The sequence below is a fragment of the Lampris incognitus genome, chromosome 2 (assembly GCF_029633865.1).
Source record: "Lampris incognitus isolate fLamInc1 chromosome 2, fLamInc1.hap2, whole genome shotgun sequence".
Classification (NCBI taxonomy): Eukaryota; Metazoa; Chordata; class Actinopteri; order Lampriformes; family Lampridae; genus Lampris; species Lampris incognitus.
The window spans coordinates 131,733,190-131,756,679 of NC_079212.1; the positions used below are offsets into that span (position 1 = coordinate 131,733,190).

Below are 23,490 nucleotides of genomic sequence, written 5' to 3' on the forward strand. Positions count from 1 at the left end.
GGAGAGAGGGAGAGTGTGATGGAGGAAGAACTGTGAATTTAGTCGGTGTGGGTCGGTGCTGTGAAAATTTCCTCACCCTCCAAGTTAGCATGCTAACCCTTTCTATGTGTTCAGCAGTACAAGCTCAAGCATGGATGGTTTAGGGTTGACGTTATGTTATTTTTAGAATAATGATCATTATTATCGTCAAATTGCTCATTTCCAGGGCAAAGGTGCAAAGTACACCCATTTCAGAGAAGGTTAAGTGTATCATTATAATTAATTAAGTATTTGATAAGAGAGTGGATAAGATGATGAGGAATAAATTCCCACGAGCAAAAGTTTTTGGCGTTAAGAGTTTCTTCTTCTTGTGAAACGCAAGTGTGATCATTCTCACCATGATGTCTCCTTTCAGTGGTAATGTTGGCTCCATGGTGATGCAGAGCTTCCTTGCTCTGGAGCTCTGAGGATCACTAGACACACACACACACACACACACACACAGAGGGAAAAAAACCCCCAGAAAACATGGATGCTCCCACTATAAATACATATAAAACCAGTCAAAACACTTCTCAGTTTGGGTGACACACGCAGAAACATTAACCCTGAAGTAAGCGCGGGCCACCACGCGTCTAAACACAGACAGCCGCCGCCCGCACAGACGAGATCTAACAGGGAGAGAAAAACAGAAGATGTCCACGTAGGTGGTAAACGCCTACGATGACGCAACTGGACAGCGAGCTATATACTTACTAGATGCCTGAGGTGTAAATCAGCTGGAGAGACTGGTAGATTTTCAGAAAGGGACAGTAACCTGTAAAGACACAGAGACGTTAAGGAGAAAGAAGGGGGGAAAGTGAGGGGCAAAAAAGTAAGTAGACAAAGGCTTCATTTCATTTTTTTCCCCTCCTCTTGTAGGGAGGAAAACTGTATATTTCCTACGGTGTTTTGTATTTATTTGTATAAGCACGGTTCAGTAAAAGCACTAAGAAGGTGGAGGACCGACCTCCCCCGGCCTGGAAGTTGGGCAGTGAAGGGATGAGGATCTGGTGGAGGAAGAGAGGACTGCTGTTCATCTTTATGGAGCCTGACAGCAGACCGCCAAAGTAGTAGATGTATCTGGAAAACAGGAGATGACCTCAGCCCAACGGAGTCACAAGGAGAAAAAAAAGAAAGAAAGGGAAATAACCTCAACAGATCATGAGTGAGAAGGTGGCATCAAAATTACACACAGCGATGAAGAGGGAATGTAGAGAATAATGTGACTGCAACTCATTTCATCAGCAAGTATTGCTATGTGAATTTATATCATTTCAAATTAAAAAAAAAACTTCATGGGGGCATCCAGGTAGTGTAGAGGTCTATTCTGTTGCCTACCAACACAGGGATTGCTGGTTCGAATCCCAGTGTTATCTCCGGCTTGGTCGGGCGTCCCTGCAGACACAATTGGCCGTGTCTGCGGGTGGGAAGCCGGCTGTGGGTATGTGCCCTGGTTGCTTCACTAGCACCTCCTCTGGTCAGTCGGGGCGCCTGTTCGGGGGAGGGAGGGGGGAATAGCGTGATCCTCCCACGCTCTACGTCCCCCTGGTGAAACTCCTCACTGTCAGGTGAAAAGAAGCGGCTGGCGACTCCACATGTATCGGAGGAGGCATGTGGTAGTCTGCAGCCCTCCCTGGATTGGCAGAGGGGGTGGAGCAGCCACCGGGATGGCTCGGAAAATAGGGTAATTGGCCAAATACGATTGGGGAGAAAAAAGGGGCGAACCCCCCCCCCCCCCCAAAAAAACTTGACGGAAACAGTAAAAATAAAATAACTCACTCAAATTCTCAGTACAAGTGCACTCGCCAATTCAGAAGAAATGCAATGAGATGCACTGGAATGCATTTGAATAGAATTTAATTGCATGATCGGCCATTTCTTCATCTTAGCCGGCCCATCTCTCTCATCGGCGTGGAAATATGGACGTATGACATCGGACCCATAGGGCTACATTTAGGGTTTTATGCATTTAAACCGATGTGATGGGAACATGCCTTATTTTGCATGATATGAAAGTTGGCTGGAGTCACAACAACTGGTGTCACACCTGTTCTGGGAGGGCTGAAGAGAAGAGGAGACTTTGTCTTCACAAAACTTCCTCATGGCCAGCGTGGTGAGAGCCTGGTCTGCCCTGTAAACACACGCCGTCGCCGTTTAGTAAAATACATGATGCCAGTGAGTGTTAGTTTCAGCCTGACACGAGCCTTACAGAGGAAATGGGGTGTGTCACTAGTCAGCCTAGTAATGGCTGTGGGTTGTACCAGTTGCTTTTTACTGGTTTATACGGGATAATGTGCAAGTTGCATCCTATTCTAAATCCTGCTGTCACCAGTGGAAGACACTGAACTATTTTTGATGAGGTAAGTTTTAAATGTGTATGTTTGTCAACACAATTTTGTTTTGTATTTGACACACATCGGCGTCGTCAAGCCATATGAGCTTGTCTATAATTGCATTTGCACTTATCATTAATGTGTGTCCCGAGCAGATGGACAGATTTAATCTGAATAGAGGCTAACAATAAGAGTCCTCGCTGTAAATGCACCACGGACACATGGTAGATGGACGATGGTCCTTTTGCCCACACTATAGCCGGGGTTGGTAAGCGATGCATTTGGCCACGGTGAACATTGAAAGTAACTGAAAAAATGGAAATAAACAATTATGCAGGAAGTTTCTGATGTAATGTAGTACACTTTGTTTTGCCAATGGCGTGAAAAAAAGAAGAATGGCATCGTGTTGAATAATTTTACTATAAAAGGTTAATTGACCCATTTTAACAGCTTGTGTAAATTTCAAGTGGCTAATTCATGTCTCGATCCTGTCTGGATGTGAAATACAAGTTACTGCAAAACGTGTAAGGGCATTGGCACAACACAGGGGGGGTATACATTACCCAGCTGATATCTTGTTGTAGTGCATGTAGGCTGCCACAATGACCCCCGTCTTGCCTTTGTTGCCCTGTCAGAAGGAAGGCCACAAATCAGCATGAGCACATGTTAACTCTGCTCCCTTATAGGAGCGAGCAGAAACCCACGGAGGCTCTCCCTGCTCCCCACTTACCTTGCAGTGGAGGACCACCACATTGTGGGGGTCAGAGGTCAGCCAAGTCTCCATGGCCTTACACACGGCACAGATCCTGTCCAGTGGTGGGGCGTGCAGGTCAGGCCAGCCGTAGTCCTGCACCTGAAATCAAACAGGAGGATGGAGGAGATTTCAGGGCCTTTTGTTATAGGGTGAGATTTAACTAAGGCCAAACTTTCTGCCCAACCTGCTAGCCGATAATACATTTTATAATAAACGTAGCACGTTATTTGAAAGCTACGATCCAACATCATTCTCCGTTGACGTCAGCTTTGCAGTGGTTTCTGTCATAGTTACATATTCTGTGAATGAGCCGTCGTCTTTTCTTAGGTGTAGATGAGAATATTTGTACCTTCGGGTTAAGTCTGGTGATGTCATGCCTCTTCTCTGATAGGTTCAGAAGCTGCGAGAGAGGGAAACTCTACATTACACCAGAGCACACGTTTTTATAGTGACACTGTAGAAAATAATTGCACAACCACGTTACATGAAACTGTTCATGCAACCGCTGCTGACATGTGCAACCAATAAATCTAACAAGGAATTTAGCGGGAATACAGCCAGTGGTTCATTACTTGGCAATTACCCACAGATCAGGACAGAAAACAATGATATTAATGGACCGCTAAGCCAGACTTAAACAAAAAAAAGCTGTATTTTTCATAAATGAAAGTTTTAATAATGTTAATGATCACCATCTATTCGTCTGGTTCACCTCCGTTCAATCTTTCACAAGATGGGAAAGCACTTCAGTACGTCATACAGTTTCTATTTGTTTTCATGCTTCAGGTTTTCATCTTTATTCCCCCCAACTAACCAGGAACTTGTCTTGGTGCTTGGATTTGAGCATGGTGGCCACTTCTTGAAGGTTCTTGCGGTACTGTTCTTCCTCGAGGCTCGGCAGGAAGAAGACAGAGATGATCCTTTCCGTGATGTAGGTGAGATCGAAGTCATAGTGTCGCTCCATCACATGCTCCATCACTTGTTCCACACTCCTGCTCCTGAGCCGGGGGGTGGGGGGGGAGATAATTTAATCATCACTTAGTTTCCGTTGTTCTACACATTGACTCTTTTGTCATCCATCTTACACAGTGAATATTATTTTCTACTGTCTTGGTATCCATTCAGATGGGTGTGATACCTTCGTAAGGAGCCCCTCTTCTTCTGTGACGTAGACTTGGTTAAGCCCTGCTAGAAGAATGACAGAGAAAACATGTGCATGTGTGTGTGTGTGAATGAGCCAGAGAGACAGGAAGAGAAAGGAAACGAGGGAAGGGAGAGAAAGACAGAGACGTGATTAAGGGAAGCGGAGGAAGATAACCGTGCTTGCTGAGCCAGGGTAATTGTGTTACAAAGCCGTGTTATTTTCAAGATACTCACTTGGTCCGGGGCTGAAGTACAGGTGGTCGTCACCTGGAAGAGAGAGCAAGCATGACTCATACCTTATACACCACCATCACCACAACCACACACACACACACACACACACACACACACACACACACACACACACACACACACACACACACACACACACACACACACTCACACACTAATGTTCTTGGGCTCCCTCCAGCTACAGTGAAGAGAGGATGAAGAAGAACGGAGCGATGAAGAGGAAGGAGGAGAGCTCGTGAAGAGGATAGGAAGAGTCTTTTTCGCTCTCGTTCTGTCGTCTGCAGCAGCTTGTTCGGAGAGGAAGCTGTCAGCAGAGATTTACCCGTTCCAAATGATGGGCTTGTGAGGCGTGGTGCCAGACCAAGTGTGGGTGCCCACACACACACACACACACACACACACACACACACACACACACACACACACTTGCGGGGATAAACATAGACAAACACATGTGGGTGCCCACACCGACACACACACACACACACACGCGCGCGCGCGCACACTTGCAGCAATAAACAGAGACAAACACACACAGACGCCCGAGTTTCTGCATGTGTGCACACAGAAAAACAAGCAAACACAGACACACAAACACAGATACACATTTTGTCACACATGTGCATGCACTTCTTCACACATAAACACATAAACACAACACATGGCAAGTTACTTTCAAATGAACTTATCTCAATTTTAGAAAAAACATACAATTTTATCATACAACGAGTAAGGTATGGATAATTAGCCCTGTCAAATGTACTTATGGCACAAAAAATGTGAGCTAAGACCGATGTTTAATGGCTTGACGATTTTGACAACTTTTGTTATTAATCGGTTTTCTATATCTATGTCAGATGCTCATGTGTGTGATGTTGGATTTGAACTCTTCGTGTATAATCAAGCTAATTTCATGTTAACATTTCAGCCCCACAGTCCCAACATGCTAAAGTGCTCTTAATTGCAATGAGGGATAAATTAATATTTTCATAACGATCCTGCACATGAACAAGCCTGAACAGGGTACTCAAGGAAGTCAGTACAGTAAGAGTTACTCAGTTATAATGACGGGCTGCATTTCTTTGCCTTGTAAATAAGGAGAGACAGGCAGTTTAGTGAAGGTGTGCAGTCCTATTTTTTTTTGGACCCCCCCCCCTCCCATTTTCTCCCCAATTGTACTTGACCAATTACCCTATTTCCTGAGCAGTCCCGGTTGCTGCTCTACCCCCTCTGCCGATCCGGGGAGGGCTGCAGACTACCACATGCCTCCTCCGATACATGTGGAGTCGCCAGCTGCTTCTTTTCACCTGACAGTGAGGAGTTTCACCAGGGGGACGTGGCACGTGGGAGGATCACGCTATTCCTCCCAGTTCCCCCTCCCCCCCCCCGGACACCGACCGACCAGAGGAGGCGCTAGTGCAGCGACCAGGACACACACCCACATCCGGCTTCCCACCCGCAGACACGGCCAATTGTGTCTGTAGGGGCGCCCGACCAAGCTGGAGGTAACACTGGGATTCGAACTGGCGATCCCCGTGTTGATAGGCAACGGACTAGACCGCTACGAAACCCGGACACTCAAGAGTCTTGTTTTAACTGCACCCTTTCATCATGCTTGTTGTGGTGGGACGACACGTGGGGTAGACCCACATGCAGGAGCATAGTGGGACAGAGGGCTGTCTTCTGTGAGCCGGAAGTAACACGGGGATTCGAACCAACGATTCGAACTGATAATCCCTGTGTTGGTAGGCAACGGAATAGACCGCTACGCTACCCGGACGCCCGGTGCGCAGTCCTTTTACTCAGCCAACACAAAGATGCCAAATCGCACACGTATGTACACACACACACTTGCTTGCTGGTTGTCCATCGTGCCTGATGATGACCATCTTCTTCTATTTGCGGGTCCTTTGACGACTCAGATAGCAGAAGATACCTGCGCAGAGATGGTTTTTAAAGTGGCATGGGGGGTGCGCTTCTCCCAACGCCACATGACTTGATTGTAGAGGAGAGGGTTCCGATGGCAAGGGGGATCCCTAGACGACCGGCACCTCCACACAACTGCAGGGGGCTGCCGGAAATCCAGTTTTTCGGAAACCGCCTCGAAGCGTGCCGCCACAGCTTGCTTTTCTGTTGGGGTAAGCTCCCTTAGCCTTATGTCTTCCCAGACTCACCCACAAGGCAGTGGGGCAGTGGTTGATAGGTGCCAGGGCGTGTCCACCAGGGTGGGCCTGCACACCATATCTCTGGGGCCCACTGCTGCTCCGAGATCCCCTGCCAAGTTAGCCTGGGGCCGCAAGACCCCAGTTACCATGTGTGGCCACGGGGAGGCCTGGCAGGAGTCTTGGTGAAGGAGAGGCTATGTACTGGCCAGGGAAGGCTTACACGCTAGCATGCTTCCCTATTCGCCACAAAGGCTAGCCAGCGGCAGCAAGCTAAGGGCAGGAAGGACACAAGCGGGTTGGAAGAACACGTGCACCTTCCCTCCAACTACATGTACACACACCCACACACACACCCACACACACACACACACACACACACACACACACACATGTATAAACCCCTTCCAGAGAGGACGTCATTCAAATGGTTGTGGCAAAATCATCGGTGGTCGAACGAGAGAGACTGGAACAGCAGCTGTCTGCACCTTCATGTAGTCTGGATGGTTCATCATAAACACAATGGCACGTCATTAGCCTCATTAGCCTCATTAGCCTTGCTTTGTCTCAGCAAACTCAACAATGTTACACTAGATTATAATACAACTAGCGAATGAAAGCAGCAAGATGAAAACATTGTTAAAAAAACAAAACTGTTGATAACACGCCCGGATTTAGCAAGGCAATGGGCTCATATTCCAAACACCAACAGACAACCATCACCCCGTGAACTCTGACCCTTTAAGTACGCCTCGACAGGAGGTGATGGACAAAGTTGAGCTGTGTAAATGAAGGGTGGGCGATGACAGGTGCCAGTCAAAAGGTTCACGCGTCAGATCCCTCGCAGGAGCATAACTAACCCTCAACATAAACAACCTGAGGAAATACATACAGCACGCGGCGACGCAGCGATGTGGAAGTTTCTAGTGTTGAATCTGTTCATTAAGGTCAGGCTCTACTCATTTACTGCCAACCAATGAAGCAGAACTGCGTTCTCCGCTATGGCCAAGAAACTTTGTAACATTTTGAATAACGGGGTCGAATTTAAGAGTGTGTTGGTCTATCTATGAGAAATATACACATCGTCCATTTAAGTCTGAGAACTGCACACACAAAAAAGGAGAAAAAAGCAGAAAAAGTTCAGTTCCATAAACGGACTCACTCCGCTATCCCTCCTTAAAGATCTAGAGGGAATCAACAAGTGGTTCATAGCCGAGTCTTATAGATCCCGAGGTTCTCCCGGTTTATTTATCGGAGCAAAGATGCTGCAGTGACGCAGCATCTCTCTGCCGAGGGATGAAGATGAAGGGATGACAGAGAGAGCGGGACCAACACAAACACACCACAGGTTACACCCAGATTACATCTCTGAGGTCACCAATTACACAGACGCTCCCTGAGACCTCCTGGTCGTCACACACACACACACACACACGCACACACACACACACACACACACACACACACACACACACACACACACACACACACACACACACACACACACACACACACACACACACACAAACATACAGACACACACACACAGACACACACACAAACACACACTCTTGTACTTCCATCTTTCTGAGGACATTGACAACATTCATTCCCTAGCCTTTGACCCCCACCTTAACCTACTTCTAATCCTAATTCCAACCTAAAATCCCAAATCTAAGTCTTTACCCCAAACTAGACCCTTAAAAAAGAGGCATGGCCAACATGTCCTCGCTTTGCAAAAATGCCCTCATTCTGATGGTTAACAATGCAAACTGGTCTTCACAAAGATAAAAATACAAAACCACACACACACACACACACACACACAGTTGACAAGTGTGGTTACCCACATGTGCATTGCAGACTTGAGCAAACGCATGTATGCAGTATAGTACGCAAACACACATGCATGTGCACACACACACACAGAAAATGAATAGTTCATGTTTTATTAACATCAATATGTGATGACAGCTAAGTGCTGCTGTCATGGACAACACTGTCAATAAAGTGGAAAGCCCGCAGCATACTGACCTCCGCTGTGAAGGGGGTCAGGCTTTATGTCAGAACCATAGAACAAAACAGTGACGGATGAGTATTTCCCGAGTTACCGTCTCGAGAAACAGGGCATAATTAAACTTTTATTCCCAGTTCGTTTTCCTTTCCTCTTGGCGCCGGGAACATGAACGGGTCTTGTGGGCCCTTCTTATCTAACGGGAGAGCAGCAGGACTCAGAACAACTCATTAATTCTGGGTTTTCTGCAACATCTACACGAGAAAAAAACAAAACAGTTCGTCGTGAGTCATGAAGAGGGAGAAACACAGTAAGGCTTGGGATGGCCCGATGGAGGGACAGGGTAATGGAGGAATGAAGGGGTGGAGGAGAGGGTGTGACTGCCAGCAAAACATGTCGTCGCTACACTGAAAAGCATATTATTATGTTAAGATAAAACCATTTCTCCTCATGGCTAACAGCAGCGCCCCCCGTCGAATGTGACGATGCCGTTGGATGTCTTCGAGTTACTCTGCATGAGTACACTGATCTGTGTGTTCATGGGTACTTGTACAGAACACTTAAATATCTTTTATTTGTCTTGTCATGTGCAAAAAGCATCAGGATTGCAAAGCAGTGTCTGTTCTGACGCTCTCCATCGCTGGCATAGCAAGGACAAAAACCCATCCACCAGTATCAGAACCATGAAAGCTCAGTAGGACTTTCCCCTGAACAATTACGCACGCCTCATATTAACATCTTCACCATCGCAGCCAGACACGAAGAATGAGACCGGCAGCAGTGGGTTTAAAGAAGAAGCGAAGCAGTCGTGGAGAAGAAGTCGATATTTCAGACCAAGCTCAGGGAAGAATTTTATTGACAAATTCTACAACAGCAGAAGCTGAAGCCCGGGCGTAGCCGTGTGTTTGTTCGCAGGTGGAGAAGCCAACCGTTTCATTTTGAATGGATCTGTATGGTCTGGAGTGGTCAAGCACCACTTACCAGCTGCACCTTGGGTGTCGGGTAACACGACCACGAACCACCATCCTCAGACTGCAGCTTCAATTCATTTATTACCTCCTCTTTTTAAATCTGTGTTCTTCTAATGTTATTTTCTACCATGTGCCTCACAAGAACAAGTTCGCTGCTGTCGCACCAGTCAAACCAGTGAACTAAAATTAGAAAAACGCCTCAGCAATTTTTCAATTTGGTCACTGTGAAGAGTAGGTGACAGTTTATCAATCGATTTCCTTTGCAGCCGGAGGGCAGAGGGATTTGTTGGGATCCGGGAGCGGTACTGTGCTGTCTTGTTCTATTATGATGTGTTTGTTTAACCTCAAATTAAACATTTTCATGTATCGCTACAGTTCCTGCTTGTTTTCGTACTACTTTGTGGCGTGTTACTGGAGGGAAAACACACACACACACACACACACACACACACACACACACACACACACACACACACGCACGCGTAATAAAACATAGGAAATGAAGTAACATGGATGTTCACCCATAGGGGAGGAAGCTACTGTTAATGGGCTTAATAATGGTGGCTAAGTGGATAAAGTGGGAGGCCCCAGGAAGGAAGGGTAAGAGGCTGTCACCACACACACATACTTATACACCCCAAAGAAACACAGACACAAAATTTTATATGTATATGTATATGTGTGTGTGTGTGTATATATATATATATATATATATGACTTCGTTAAATGAAACACTCAACACTCAACGGTAGGGAAATATGAATAAAAATATATATATTTATACATATGTATGTATAAACAAAAACAAAGGCAAGTTCAGACACAGCCACAGCAGCAGTGAGCACTGGTGTGTACAGCAAAGACACAGGAGGAGGGGACCAGAGTCAACAGGAAGCAAAAACATTTCATTGATGGTCAACCAAGACACACACCCACACACACAGGCAGACCCCCCCCACACACACACACACACAGTGTATACACATGTCCGTGGTGGTCCGGTTTGCCAGAGGGTCTTCATTAGCACATGTAGACTGCATGCTGGAGCCACTGGGATTGAGACCATCTGGTTCAGTTTGCTTTGTCCATCAGTGGTTTAGCCCTATGTTCCCTCAGCCCTGTGGGTTAGCTATCGAATAGGTTAGCTTCGGCTAAGGTTAGGTTAAGGTTAGGGTTAGGGTTAGGTTGAGGTTAAGTCAGGTTAAGATATTTTAGGTTACGTTAAGGTAAGTTCAGTGATATAGGACTGAGGGAACATAGGGTTGAGGAAACATAAACACGCTCCCATACATCAGTTAACTTTTACTGAGGTGCCACAGAGGGCCCCTTATCTCACCCTCAGGGACTGAGTCGCTGAGTGACTAACTAGCTAGTTGGCTGGCTCCCTCTGTCTTTCAGTTTGCTTTGTTCTTCAGCTACTACTCACTTCCATCTTGCTATTTCCAGTCCCCTATCTAATGAGCAAGCATGCAAACTAGCTTGCTGGCTGGCTGGCATGCTAAATGGCAGGCTGGCTGACTGGCAGGCGTGCCGACTGGCTGACAGGCTAAATTCCCAGGAGCTGGACAAACGGAGGCTCCTGAGAAATCCTCTAGCAAAGCAATCCACCCACAACACAGTAACTGTGACAGAGAGCTTATTAGTTTTCACTGCCACAGTCTTGAATCACCGGGCCGACTCTGCGGCGAGGAAACTCAAAACTCGAATCTGCTGAAACAGCTGACTCAGAGAGGGCAACATAAGTTGAATGTGACTCTTTGAGACAGAGGCTTCGCTTTGCCATCCAGGAAGACTGACTTTAATTCTGACGGTCAAGTCAGAGCGCCCATCGCACTCCAGGAGTGGTAAGGAAGAAGTGAGTAAGCCTTCCTGTTTGAAACTGGAAAAGCTGAATAACCATTCCCCTTGAGGCATCACGAGTTCCATATTTTCACAAAAATAGCCAATGACCAATTCCATAGAAAGTGGAGGCTTTCTTTGGTATTGCCTTTCTATTTGTGTTTCTGTTATGTTATGCCTATTCAAATACACCACAGTTTCAGTCTCAGACTGCCTCAAAATGAGGCTCTCCCCCCCCGCCCCCCTGGAGAGTTACAAGGTTTTACTCTCGGCACCAGAGGGCAAGTTTGGAAGCAATTGTGCTGAGGCTTCACAGTGAGAACACTTCACATGGAAGTGTGATGCACAGTCCTCCGTCCGTGTTTCTTGCTATCCCTCTATCTTTTCTCACTCCTTTGATCCATCGTTTCTTAATGCCCTAACCCCCCCGCCGTCTGTCACTCCTTTGCTCTGCCCTTTGCTTTTCTCTACCCCTTCATCTCTCTCCCAGTCACACAGCGCTCCTCTATATCTTTCTTCATCACTTCTTCTTTTTGCTCTATCTCACGGGACCTGAGGTTACCGCACATGTGACCGCATATATGCCCGCCATGGAGAGGGGGGGGGGGGAGTATGTCCTGCCACAGAACAAACATCGGCACGGCCCGGTGACATCTGATGACAAAAGACACCTAGACTAGCATCATGCTAAACTGGGGCGGGGAACTGGCTGGGAAGAGAGGATGGGAAGAAACACAAACAGGAAGCAGAAAAAAAAAAGAGTTGGAGAGATGGAAAGGGCTTCGACACATACCGCAGAGAGAAGGAGACCCGTAGCGGAGACGGGCATGGTGCGGGGATGAAAGAAAGCAGCAGACATGGACAGAGAGAGCGAGCGTTGGTGAGGAGAGAGATGTCAACAGCTGAACATGCTTCCCGACCACTGACAGAGTGCTGAGAGATTTCGCAGAGCTATTTTGATAGAGCTCCTTATTTTAGATCATACATTGCCCTGTACACTTAACAACTCATTTTTAGCAATTCGTCCGTCAGTCACCTCATAACTTTGCTTGCTTTTCCCCCGTAGGGCTCGCGACTGTCACAAGAAATCTTGCGAACACAAACTACATGTGAGTTACAAATATATAACTGTCACGCATGCGCATGGTTTTGTGCATGGGTTTGGTTTGCCTCGCAACCTTGAACACTTATTTATAGCGCCGCGATTAGTTCATATATTGCAGACAAATCCATCCTCGCCTACGTTCTGCGCCACAAGAATTATAATTGTAATTCATAAAATGGGAAAAACTCAAAAGAGAAAAACAGCCTCCAATCCTTTAAGCCTAAATGGTTTTAGGGGCATTGTTGCATTTGTGGCAAGCAAAAAGCAACTCTTTAATCCCTGCAGCATCAGACGGTGGTTGTTATAGTAGCTATCACAAAGCTCAGAGGCACAGGAAATGAAAAACTGATGGGTAAATATAAACACGGTGTACATGTGGGCGTGCAAGCGCGTGCATGTGTGTGTGTGTGTGTGTGTTCCTGCTCATCTGTGTATTTTTCCTATATTACCACCTTATTGGGGGGGCAGGGTAAGTGACTTGAACTATTATGCAATTGTCTAGACACTTTGCAGTGTCTACTCGGGTCACAGTAGGAGTAACATGACAAACATGAATAGCGATGACATCGTGGCGGTCATGACTTTAGCCTAATTCAGTTACAATGACATTCATCGCTGCACTTCTGTGGCATTTGTCTGACAGGATTATCCGTTCACAAAATCCAATTCACTCTCCCTGCCATTGAGCTTGCTGGCTGTCATGGCATCGACTACGCTGTCTCTGCCTTCCAGTTGATCTCCAGCGACACTTAGAGCGGGCAGAGGACAGGATGTCTCTCTGGCCCCCAGGAGTAGGATACACAACAGTTCCAATGGCAGACACACAACAGGCTTTCTGCCATGTTGCCCAAGATACTTGAGGGAGGAGGGAACATTTACAGCATCTGCTTGGCAGGGGGTGCCAGACATCGGTCCCAGAAGAAGTCAGAAGGAAGGTGCTTGCAAATCTGCAACGCATTACTTCACCTGCACCTGTTCCATAGGCAGTACTCAAGACAACTGACAAGCTTTGTTGTGGAAAAAAGCCCCAAAAAAACTGGCTTGTTATGTGAGCATGCAGACTACTGTACCTAGCATGAGGACTCTATTTACATTTATATTCAGCATAGGACATTAGCAGAACAGCTGCTGCAGCTCAGGACACAATATGACCATCTGTATTTCATTATGGCACATTAGGGCACAACGGATGATTACAGGACAGCTGATCAGGTCATCAGTATAGCCATTTGTCTTTGTCAGCTGATCCAAACAATACACATACATAGACATCTGGACTTCGGGACACATTTTCCAGTGGAAGCGATGCACACAGCTATCCATGCACACTGTGCATACAAACACACATAGGCACATGCATTCAGGTACCAGCAGACAAGCCGTGAAACCAAACTGGGGTGTTTGTAAAATTAAGGAGCACAAAGCATATAGCGTGAGGTTGTGCGTTAAATTCCAACTTGGGGAAAAAAAACCTCAGGTCATCTCCAATGCACCACCTCTTTAGCGTTCCCTCATCCCACACATTAAGAAAGTAAAACACAAGAATTTGCTCTCTCTCGTATAAAAAATTAAATTCAATGTCCTTTTAGTAGGTCACAGCCAGAGTTTCATCTTGATTTTCTGCACTTGCCTTCATCGTTCCAAAGCAAGCCCTCTTACAAGGCAAGGCAAGAATACATTGCCAACAGCTTGAATTGAATAGTTTGCATGATTACATACTGCATCATGTAAAACTCCCAAGAGTAGTTTAAAGGTTGTCAGGTTAGTGATAAATGACTCTCAACCGACAAGAAACATACGTGAAACACGTGTGGTCAAAACTCAAGTGGCGAGTCTGACTGAGTATGCATACAACACCCTGCCATACAAAGACCAACACATTATACAGCAAACGAAGCACAGAGCATGGTTTACCTTTTAACAAGCAGCTTCAGTTCCCTCACTCAGCCCCGAACAGTCTTGTATAAGGGGAGTGATACAGTACCTCCCTGTCTCTCGCCCTCCCCTCCCTCTCTCTCTCTCTCTCTCTCTCTCTCTCACTCACTCCCTCTCCCTCACTCCCTCCCTCACCACCCACTTTTCCTCCCTCCCTATTTCTCTCACAACACACACACACTCCTGCTATGCCAGCAACACATGCAGCATAGCCCTTTTTTTCACTCCTCCCTCGCTGTTGTTACACATAGACAGCGATACACGTCAGCCGATTACTAAGTGTTCCCCCTTGCATGCATTTCATTCACAAATAAACAAACACATGAGCACGAAAATATTCGAGAGCTGAAACGCCACATGGATATTATGCTGAGCGGCACACTCAATCAGACTCAGAATCATAGGGCTCTGATCTGTAGGGTCCCCCCGTCCCTCGCCTGAGGCCTTAGCGCTTAACATGATGAGAGCGGGAGAGAGAGGGGGGGGGAGGGAGAGAGAGGGGGGAGAGCAAGAAGAGTAGAGAGGGGGAGAGAGAGGGGGAGAGGGAGAGAGAGGGGGGGGAGAGAGGGGGGGGAGAAGAGAGAGAGGGAGAGAGGGGGGAGAGAGCGGTGAGAGTGAAGAGAGAGAGAGGAGAGAGAGGTGAGAGGGAGAGAGAGGGGGAGAGAGGGGAGAGAGAGGGGAGAGAGAGGGGAGAGCGAGAGAGAGGGGGAGAGAGAGGGAGAGGGAGAGCGAGAGGGGGGAGAGGGAGAGAGAGAGGGGGAGAGACAGCGAGAGAGAAGAGAGGGGGAGAGAGAGAGGGGGGCGAGAGAGGGGGGGAAGAGAGAGAGAGAGAATTAAAGCTTGTCCCTGCTTGAATGCATCAAACATTATACTTAAAATCTTTCACTGTTATCACTTGTTCCTGAGTAACTCAATATGTTTTAGGTGCTTTGACAATATTAATTTAGCAATCATACCATCAAAGCCAACTGATCTGAACTGTGTGCAAGTGTGTGTGTGTGTGAGAGAGAGAGAGAGAGAGAGAGAGAGAGAGAGAGAGAGAGAGAGAGAGAGAGAGAGAGAGAGGTGGGGTAAGTAACTGGGGAGAAACTGGGGCTGTAAGAAAGACTGCTACAGAGACGATGTGAGAGGGAAAAGGAACAGACGCCATATGAGACGCTGATAAGAAGGATGGTGAACAAAGAAAGGAGTATAACGATTAAAGAGAAGAGAAAAACATTCCGGATAAACTGTGGAAATCTTTGGCCTTGTTTAATCTGACAATAAAATATCTGGAGCGCGAGAAATCGAACAGAGACTAAAAGACAGGAGAGATGATGACAACAAGATGCAAGAGATGAAAAAATAAAAAAGGGGGGGACAATATGTTGACATATAAGCAGGAGAGATAGAGGCACATAGAAGAAAGGAAGAAACACAGCACATCTTGAGCCATGAAGCTCCCCTGTATATTTATAAAGGTTCCCAGACAGGACTTATCACACACACACACACACACACACACACACACACACACACACACACACACACACACACACACACACACACACACGTGGACAGACAGGCAGGCAGGCAGGCAGGCAGACAGACAGACAGACAGACAGGCAGGCAGGCAGGCAGGCAGGCAGAGAGACAGACAGACAGAGACAGATAGAAAGACAGACAGACAGACAGGCAGCGACAGGCAGACAACTTTCCTCCTCCCCAGCTGCCTCTCGGTTATATTCCGCCCCCCCCCTCTCTGGTAGGCATCCACGGCACTCGTGTTATTTTCTATATTTACCCCTGGAAGTTCTGCCACTATCCAGATTGAGCGTCGTTGTGTGTGACGATGCCCACTCGTGTCCACGGCGCCTGCCTGCCTCGCGCTCACCTTACCGGCTGCCCACCGAGAGTTGCTTTCGCTCGGCACCATGGTGACCGGGGAAGGATGCGACCAAAATAATAATCCTCATTTAATAGTACACGCCGCCATGGCACGACAGCTGGCGTTGTCCAGTCGCTTCTTATGTGGGCGGGTTTACGGAGGAGGGGACGACGCGGCGAGGAGAGTCGTTTCCCCTCATAAACCCCACGGGATTTGGGCTGAACTCAAGTGCTAAGTTAAGGAGACAGGTCTCCATGCATGACTGCGTGTGTCCAGCTCTCTCTCTCTCTCTCTCTCTCTCTCTCTCTCTCTCTCTCTCTCTCTCTCTCTCTCTCTCTCTCTCTCTCTCACACACACACACACACACGCACACATGCGAGAGGCAGCGGTCAGTACAAGGTCATGAGCCCGCTCATTGACGTTTGATACTGTGCCGCTGCGAGTCGGTTCGCATGGGAGCGGAGCGGCTCCGGCTCCTGCCGGCGCGATGTGGTCCGATGAAGACACCGAGGGAGTCTGAGGCCAGCATAGTGGTGTCTCCTTTATACATACGGAAAATACACCGAAAATGTCCTGCTTGAAATCTTCAAAATAATTACCGTCATGATTCTTTTTTGAGGGGGGGGGGGTAAACAGGTCGGGATCACATTGTTTTACTATCCCTTGTTGTAATATAATTTGGCTTGATTCAAGTATCTTCAAAAAACAGTTAACGCTAGGACAGACACGGGCCCGTCCTCACTCAGTCCGGCCCGCGGGTCAATTTCCAAATATCAATAAATTGTTGGTTTCACGGGCGTTGGAAGCAAGCGGGCCATTTGACCACTGGATCAGTTGTAATTATACTGTCCACTGATAGAGGGCGCGCTCTCGAAACACAAGAGGCCTGTAGCCAAGCAACTCCTTCCTTGCACATGTAGTCCATGGGCCAGAGCCCAAAATTTCCTATTTCGGTACACTCAAGGTGGCAAAACTTACTTATAATTTTTGAAAGGATCCATGTCTGTAGATGATATTTTGGTATGATAACCATTCCTGAGTGGCAGCTGTATCACAGTTATCAGCTCATGAAGTTAACCACCCCCTAAAGTAAATTGCATTTTAGACGCTGGTGCATATCCTGGTTTAGCCTCATGGTCAGGACATTTTTCAATGTTCTATAATATTGTCTTTGGTATCATTTTAAAGGGGACCTTCTTAGCTTTCATTCAAGCCCTGTTGTGGATATTTCTCACAAATATAGAGGTCACTTGAGCTCTTCAACCCGTCAATAACACACATCTTTCTGCAATGTTCGCCTAAACTATATACTTTCTTTTAGCCCTGTGGCATCTAGGAATATCAGGGACACAAAACACAAAAACTGGAATACTCACAGGACTGTAAAGATTCAGAAAATGTATAATATACCCATACTATTTCATTGTGTGAGGTGATTGTGAACCTTAAATTAGAAGGGCATTATTACTAAGAAACTAACTAGACCAAAGCCAGTTAGTCCATGGGTCAGACCATATCGATATCACCCAAGGTGACACAACTTCACTGGTGCCATTTTATTTGGTACACTAACAGAAGTAAAATAATACATGATAACCTTTCCAAATGAGCAGCTATTTCATTTTTCTTTCAGGAAACCTGTTTCTGTGCCTCTCACGATTGTGTATTTGCCCAGATTTTTACAAATATAGCATTTCAACACCCCTGGTACTGATTAGCCCAGCTTAAACTCTGGGACAGTTCTTAGTTGGCCAACAACCAAGGATAACCAGTACTGTGTACTTCCATTCATTGTGCTAAGCTAGGCTAACGTGCAGCCAGATAGCTTTCTACTAAACACATATAGAGGAAACTGGTATCTATCTTCTTGTCTCACTCTGGGGAAGATTGTAAGCTAATTTCCCATAATGTTAGCATGTTCTTTTAATGTATATGTTAATATGATTAGTTAAAGTGGCTACGAGGAACTTTCATCTTGTGATGATTTTAGCGGCCTCATGTGGACAAAATACAGCTGTTGCATAGCAACTAGGTAATGTATCTATTTGTGGCTATGTAAGATAAATAATGGTAATATGACACTGGTGAAGCAAAGTAAACTTTGTTTTAGTAGTGTTCATACACCTAAGTTACATGTATTTGTTTGTATGTGGCAGGTGAAAACTGACTGAATATGGCCACTGGTGAACAAGCAAGTTTTTACCCAATACCAAAGCGCCCACGGGTGGAGTGCATTATCCACTGTTCTGATGATACAGATAAGCTGGTTTCACTACAAAGTGTCGACTCATGGAGAACTCTGCTCAGGGCAGCTCAGATACGAAATCATGCACCAGTTTTGAAACTGGCAAAAGACATTCCTGAGGGACAGATTCCAGCAATCTACTACCACAGAAAGTGTCGCAGTATCTTCACTATGAAGCAAATTCTTGATGGCCTCCTTGCAAAAGAAAAGAAAAGTTGTGTCTCTGCTGAAGAGAAACAATCTAAGAGAGTAGCTCGACATGCTCCAATTACATCTAGGACTTATGATGCAGAGTGCATATTTTGTCAGAAAAACAGCAAATATTCCAAGAGACAGAATACGAGAGAAGTACTGGTGCAGTGTCGAGAACTGCGAGCTGATGCAAAGATCAGGAGTGCAGCCACAAAGAAAAGGGACAGCACAATCCTTGCCATTGTGAGTAGAGACCTTGTAGCAGGTGAAGGGCACAACCACAGGTCATGCTATAGACTTTACACCAAAGAAGAGGTTTCCAAAGGAGAGGTTGCCAGCAATGAAGATGATGATGCTGCAGCCCAGTATGAAGCTGCTGTGAATAAGGCATACAATGAGCTGTTCCTCTTCATCAGGATGGAGCTTTTTGGCAATCCTCAAGTGATGACAATGACTGATCTCTCTTCTAGACTGGTAGCTTCAATGAACTCCCAAGGCATTGCCCAAGTCAAGGAATCAACCAAGAAGCACATAAGGCGAAACCTGGAGAGTGAGTTTGCTGGAGCCTTGCAGATATTCCCTGATGAGAAAGGAAAATTCCTCCTCTATCCCGATAACTTGTCCATGAGGGAACTTGCCAAAGAAAATCAGTCTCTCAAAAGGGAGCTGCAGACCCTGAAAAGTGTCAGTGCACAAGATGTTATAGCCAAAGCAGCCATCAAATTGAGAGCAGACATTAAAAGTCAAGATGTTCCTCAAACCTGGCCGTCTGAAGTCAAACCAGAAGCAGAATGTCCTACCATTCCAGAGTCGCTCATTATCTTCCTGTACTCTCTACTCACAGGCTCAAATGATCCTGATCATGCATCCCAGAGAGTGCAGTGCCTTCTGCAGTCATTTGGCCATGACATAGTATATGCAGTGACATGTGGAAATACCAAGCCTTCCAAGCACATTGTTCTGCCATTCAGTGTCAAATCGTTGACAGGAAATGTAGAGTTGATAAACATCCTCAACCGACTTGGTCACAGTGTGTCCTATTCACAGATGGAAGAGATCAACACTGCCCTGTGTCTCCAGAAACTCTCATCATCATGGAGTGGCATTGCCCTTCCAGCTAACATCCATCCTGGCATATTCACAACTTTAGCCTGGGACAATATCGACCGTCTTGAAGAAACTGTCAGTGGTGAGGGAACATCTCACAGAGTCAATGGGATTGCTGTGCAAGCAAAGCCAGTCAACCCACTTCCTGTCCAACCCATGCCCACTGTTCCCAAAACAAAGAAGAGAAGCATTGATGGACCCCCACCAATGTTACCAACTTACAATGCTGGACAACGGGTAGGGCCACCACAAAGCAAAAAGTCAGATGCCGATACTGCAGCCAATACTAAGCTTGCCAGAGAGAAAAACCTTCTTTGGGTCCTAGCACGCATGTCACAACAAGAAGAACAGTCAGTCAGCAGCTGGACAGGCTTCAACATCCTGACTCGAGGAGAGATGACGGTCATCCCCGACAATATAGGCTATCTGCCTACCATCAATGCTCCAGCGACACAAATGTCTACTGTCAACGAGGTGCTTAACCAGTCACTGAGCATCATGCAGTGCTTAGGCCTGAGGAAGATTGTCTGTGTCTTTGACCAAGCCCTGTATGCGAAGGCTGTCGAGATCACATGGAAACACCATGACAAGTTCCATGATATCATCGTTAGGCTTGGGGTATTCCACACCATCTGCACACTGCTGGCAATAATAGGAAAGCGTTTCCAAGATGCTGGACTCAAAGACCTCTGCATTGAGTCTGGCATGATTGCAGAAGGCTCAATTGCTGGTGTTATGGATGGCCGCAAGTACAACAGGGCAGTGCGACTACACAAGCTCCTGTATGAGGCTCTCATGCGACTGACCTTGAATGGTTTCCTGTCCTGGTTGGAAGAAACTCACAGGAATGACATGGTTCACCTGAATGAGACACTGAAGACCATTGACAGCCTTGGGAAAGAAGTCTCACAACATGCTTTGAAGGAGGTCCTCGAGAACAGCTCTTGTACACGCATCATAGATCTATTTGAAGTCTACCGTGAGTTCCTTAGAGGTGGAAACGGCAGCCTCTCGAACTTCTGGATGTCCTATTTGGACATGGTTGAAATCTTGTTGGGGCTCATCCGAGCATCCAGAGAGGGAGACTGGATGCTACACTTGGCTAGCATTCGAGCAATGATCCCATGGTGCTTTGCTTATGACAGGATGAATTATGCACGCTACCTCCCCTACTACTACGCCCAGATGTCTGAGCTGCCCATCACACACCCAGATGTGTACACAGAATTCATGGAAGGAGGCTTCTCAGTCCAACTGGGCTCCACCAATCCCTTTGGCCGCATCCCTGTTGACCAAGCTATAGAAGAAACGGTGAACAAAGACACCCAAACAGCTGGAGGGACAAAGGGATTCAGCTTGAAGCCAGGAGCTGTGACCAAATATTATCTCACAGCTGAGTATAGAAGCATGTACCTCAGACAGCTGAGAGACCTGACAGGTCAAGGCAGGTGCAAATGGTCTCATCCAGATCTACAGAGTCCAAGGATCAAGAGAGATGAAGCAGATGTCCAGTCTCTCATGGACCTTATGGAGAATAACTGGCTCAATCCTATGTCCCCTGATGAGATTGATTTGGTTAGCCTCTCCACTGGCAACATGGCTCCACCTGATGTGACCATAGATCTCTTGAGAGCTCTTGAGAAAGGAGAAGAGGCCTACCAAGCATTCCAGCAAACAAGGTTAGATGCAGACCCACCACCTGTGAAATTCCACGACAAGATGACCAAGCAAAGTCTGAAAACATTCTCCAATGTCAGCACAAAACAAGCTCATGGAAAGAAAGCACAGGATGTGGTTCTGAAGGCAGATAGAAACCTTTTCAGTCACATGATCCTGGTGGCTGAAAGCAGGAAGGTGAATCTGAAGGATGTCCTTGCCTACCCATTGGGCCCACTACCATGGGCACTGGCAAATGCTGATGGGTCCTTACGAAAAACAAACAAGGCTGCACTTGCCAGAGAGCTTGAAAAGAATGTATCTCCTGCAGAAGACATCCCAATCCCATCTACTTCCATCACTGATGGGATGAGCCTGGTCCAAAAAATGAATGGCAACAACAAAACCTTTGCACAGGTGGCAGAGTCAGCCTTGACCCAGGTCCTCCATGAGGGAGCACAGAGTGGGAGGATTGATGTTGTTTTTGATGTCTATCACCAGACTTCGATCAAAGATGCTGAACGACTGAACCGGGGTGGAGACATCACTCTCCAGTACAAGAATCTTGCAGGGGGACACCACGTCCAGCAGTGGAGAAAATTTCTGTGCAGTTCCTCCAACAAGACCAGTCTCATCAAGTTTCTGGTGGAAGAGTGGAAACTCCCACGATACAGAGCTATGCTGCATGGCAAGGTGTTGTACATGACCTGTGAGGAAACCTGCTACAAGTTGACAGAAGATGGGTGTGAGGAAGCAGCAGAACTGCACTCCACACATGAAGAAGCTGACACCCGTCTGCTCCTGCATGCATTGCATGCAGCAAATGCGGGCTCAAAGTCAGTTATCATCACAGCTGAGGACACTGATGTCATGGTGCTTTGTCTTGGCTTCCAGAAGGACATCACCTGTCCCATCTACCAGAAGTGTGGGACTCAGAACCGCACACGGTTTGTCGACATCACCAAACTGGCAAGTTCACTTGGAGACAGCATCTGTGACAGCCTAATTGGCTTACATGCCTTCACAGGCTGCGACACTGTCAGTGCATTCGCTGGTCGAGGGAAGCTGAATGCCCTGAAGATAGTGAGAAAGCACACTTCCTGCCAAGAGACTTTTAGTCAACTGGGACAGACATGGAATGTGAGTGATGAGCTGTTCCAGAAAATTGAGCAGTTCACCTGTCGGATGTATGTTGCTAATAGCAGCACTGCTGAGGTGAACAAACTGCGTTACCAGCTCTTCTGCACCAAAAGGGGAGAGGTGGAGTCCAGCCAGCTGCCACCATGTAGAGACTGTCTCTTTATGCATGTTCAACGAGCCAACTATCAGGCAGCAATATGGAAGTGCTGTCTGCAGGCTAACGCTGTGGTGCCAAGCCCTACTGAGCATGGATGGACAGACGATGAAGGCAAGCTGGCCATTTACTGGATGCGCTCCCCACCTGCACCAGATGTGGTCTTGGAAATGCTAACATGCAAGTGTGTGCATTCATGCAAAATGCCAAGCTGCATGTGCCTGTCAAATGGACTTCCATGCACAGACATGTGCAGGTTACAGACCTGCAGTAACCAAAAACAGCAGGATGGTCCAGAACTGGACTTTGAACTTGGGGAGTCAGATGATGAGAGAAACGAGCAGTTTGATGAATGACAGTGTGATGATTCTGATGGTATTACTGTGGTAGTAGTCTATTGATGCACAGGATGTTGATTCTGGACTTGGTTACCCAGAGCTTGATAACAATAATGTAACCATATTCACATATACCCATTACCCTACCCATTACCATTACATATACCCACTAATGATATGGGATTACATGTATCATTGACTAAGTATATGTAAATGTCAATGTTGTTTAAAATATTAAAATAGTTCATTACCTCACTATGGT

The 23,490-nt window shown here is 46.7% G+C and overlaps 1 protein-coding gene across 1 annotated transcript in view; it reads right to left on the reverse strand.

The window, feature by feature from the left end:
• LOC130106652 (tensin-2-like) overlaps positions 1-23,490 on the reverse strand; it is a 54,686-nt gene that overhangs the window by 12,366 nt on the left and 18,830 nt on the right. Inside the window, exons 2-11 of the mRNA XM_056272839.1 lie at positions 4,486-4,518; positions 4,247-4,296; positions 3,923-4,106; positions 3,458-3,508; positions 3,085-3,207; positions 2,918-2,982; positions 2,069-2,152; positions 989-1,101; positions 736-796; positions 377-452 (exon numbers count right to left, since the gene is read on the reverse strand). Coding sequence (XP_056128814.1) covers positions 377-452; positions 736-796; positions 989-1,101; positions 2,069-2,152; positions 2,918-2,982; positions 3,085-3,207; positions 3,458-3,508; positions 3,923-4,106; positions 4,247-4,296; positions 4,486-4,518 — 840 coding nt within the window. The remainder of the gene's footprint in view (positions 1-376; positions 453-735; positions 797-988; positions 1,102-2,068; positions 2,153-2,917; positions 2,983-3,084; positions 3,208-3,457; positions 3,509-3,922; positions 4,107-4,246; positions 4,297-4,485; positions 4,519-23,490) is intronic.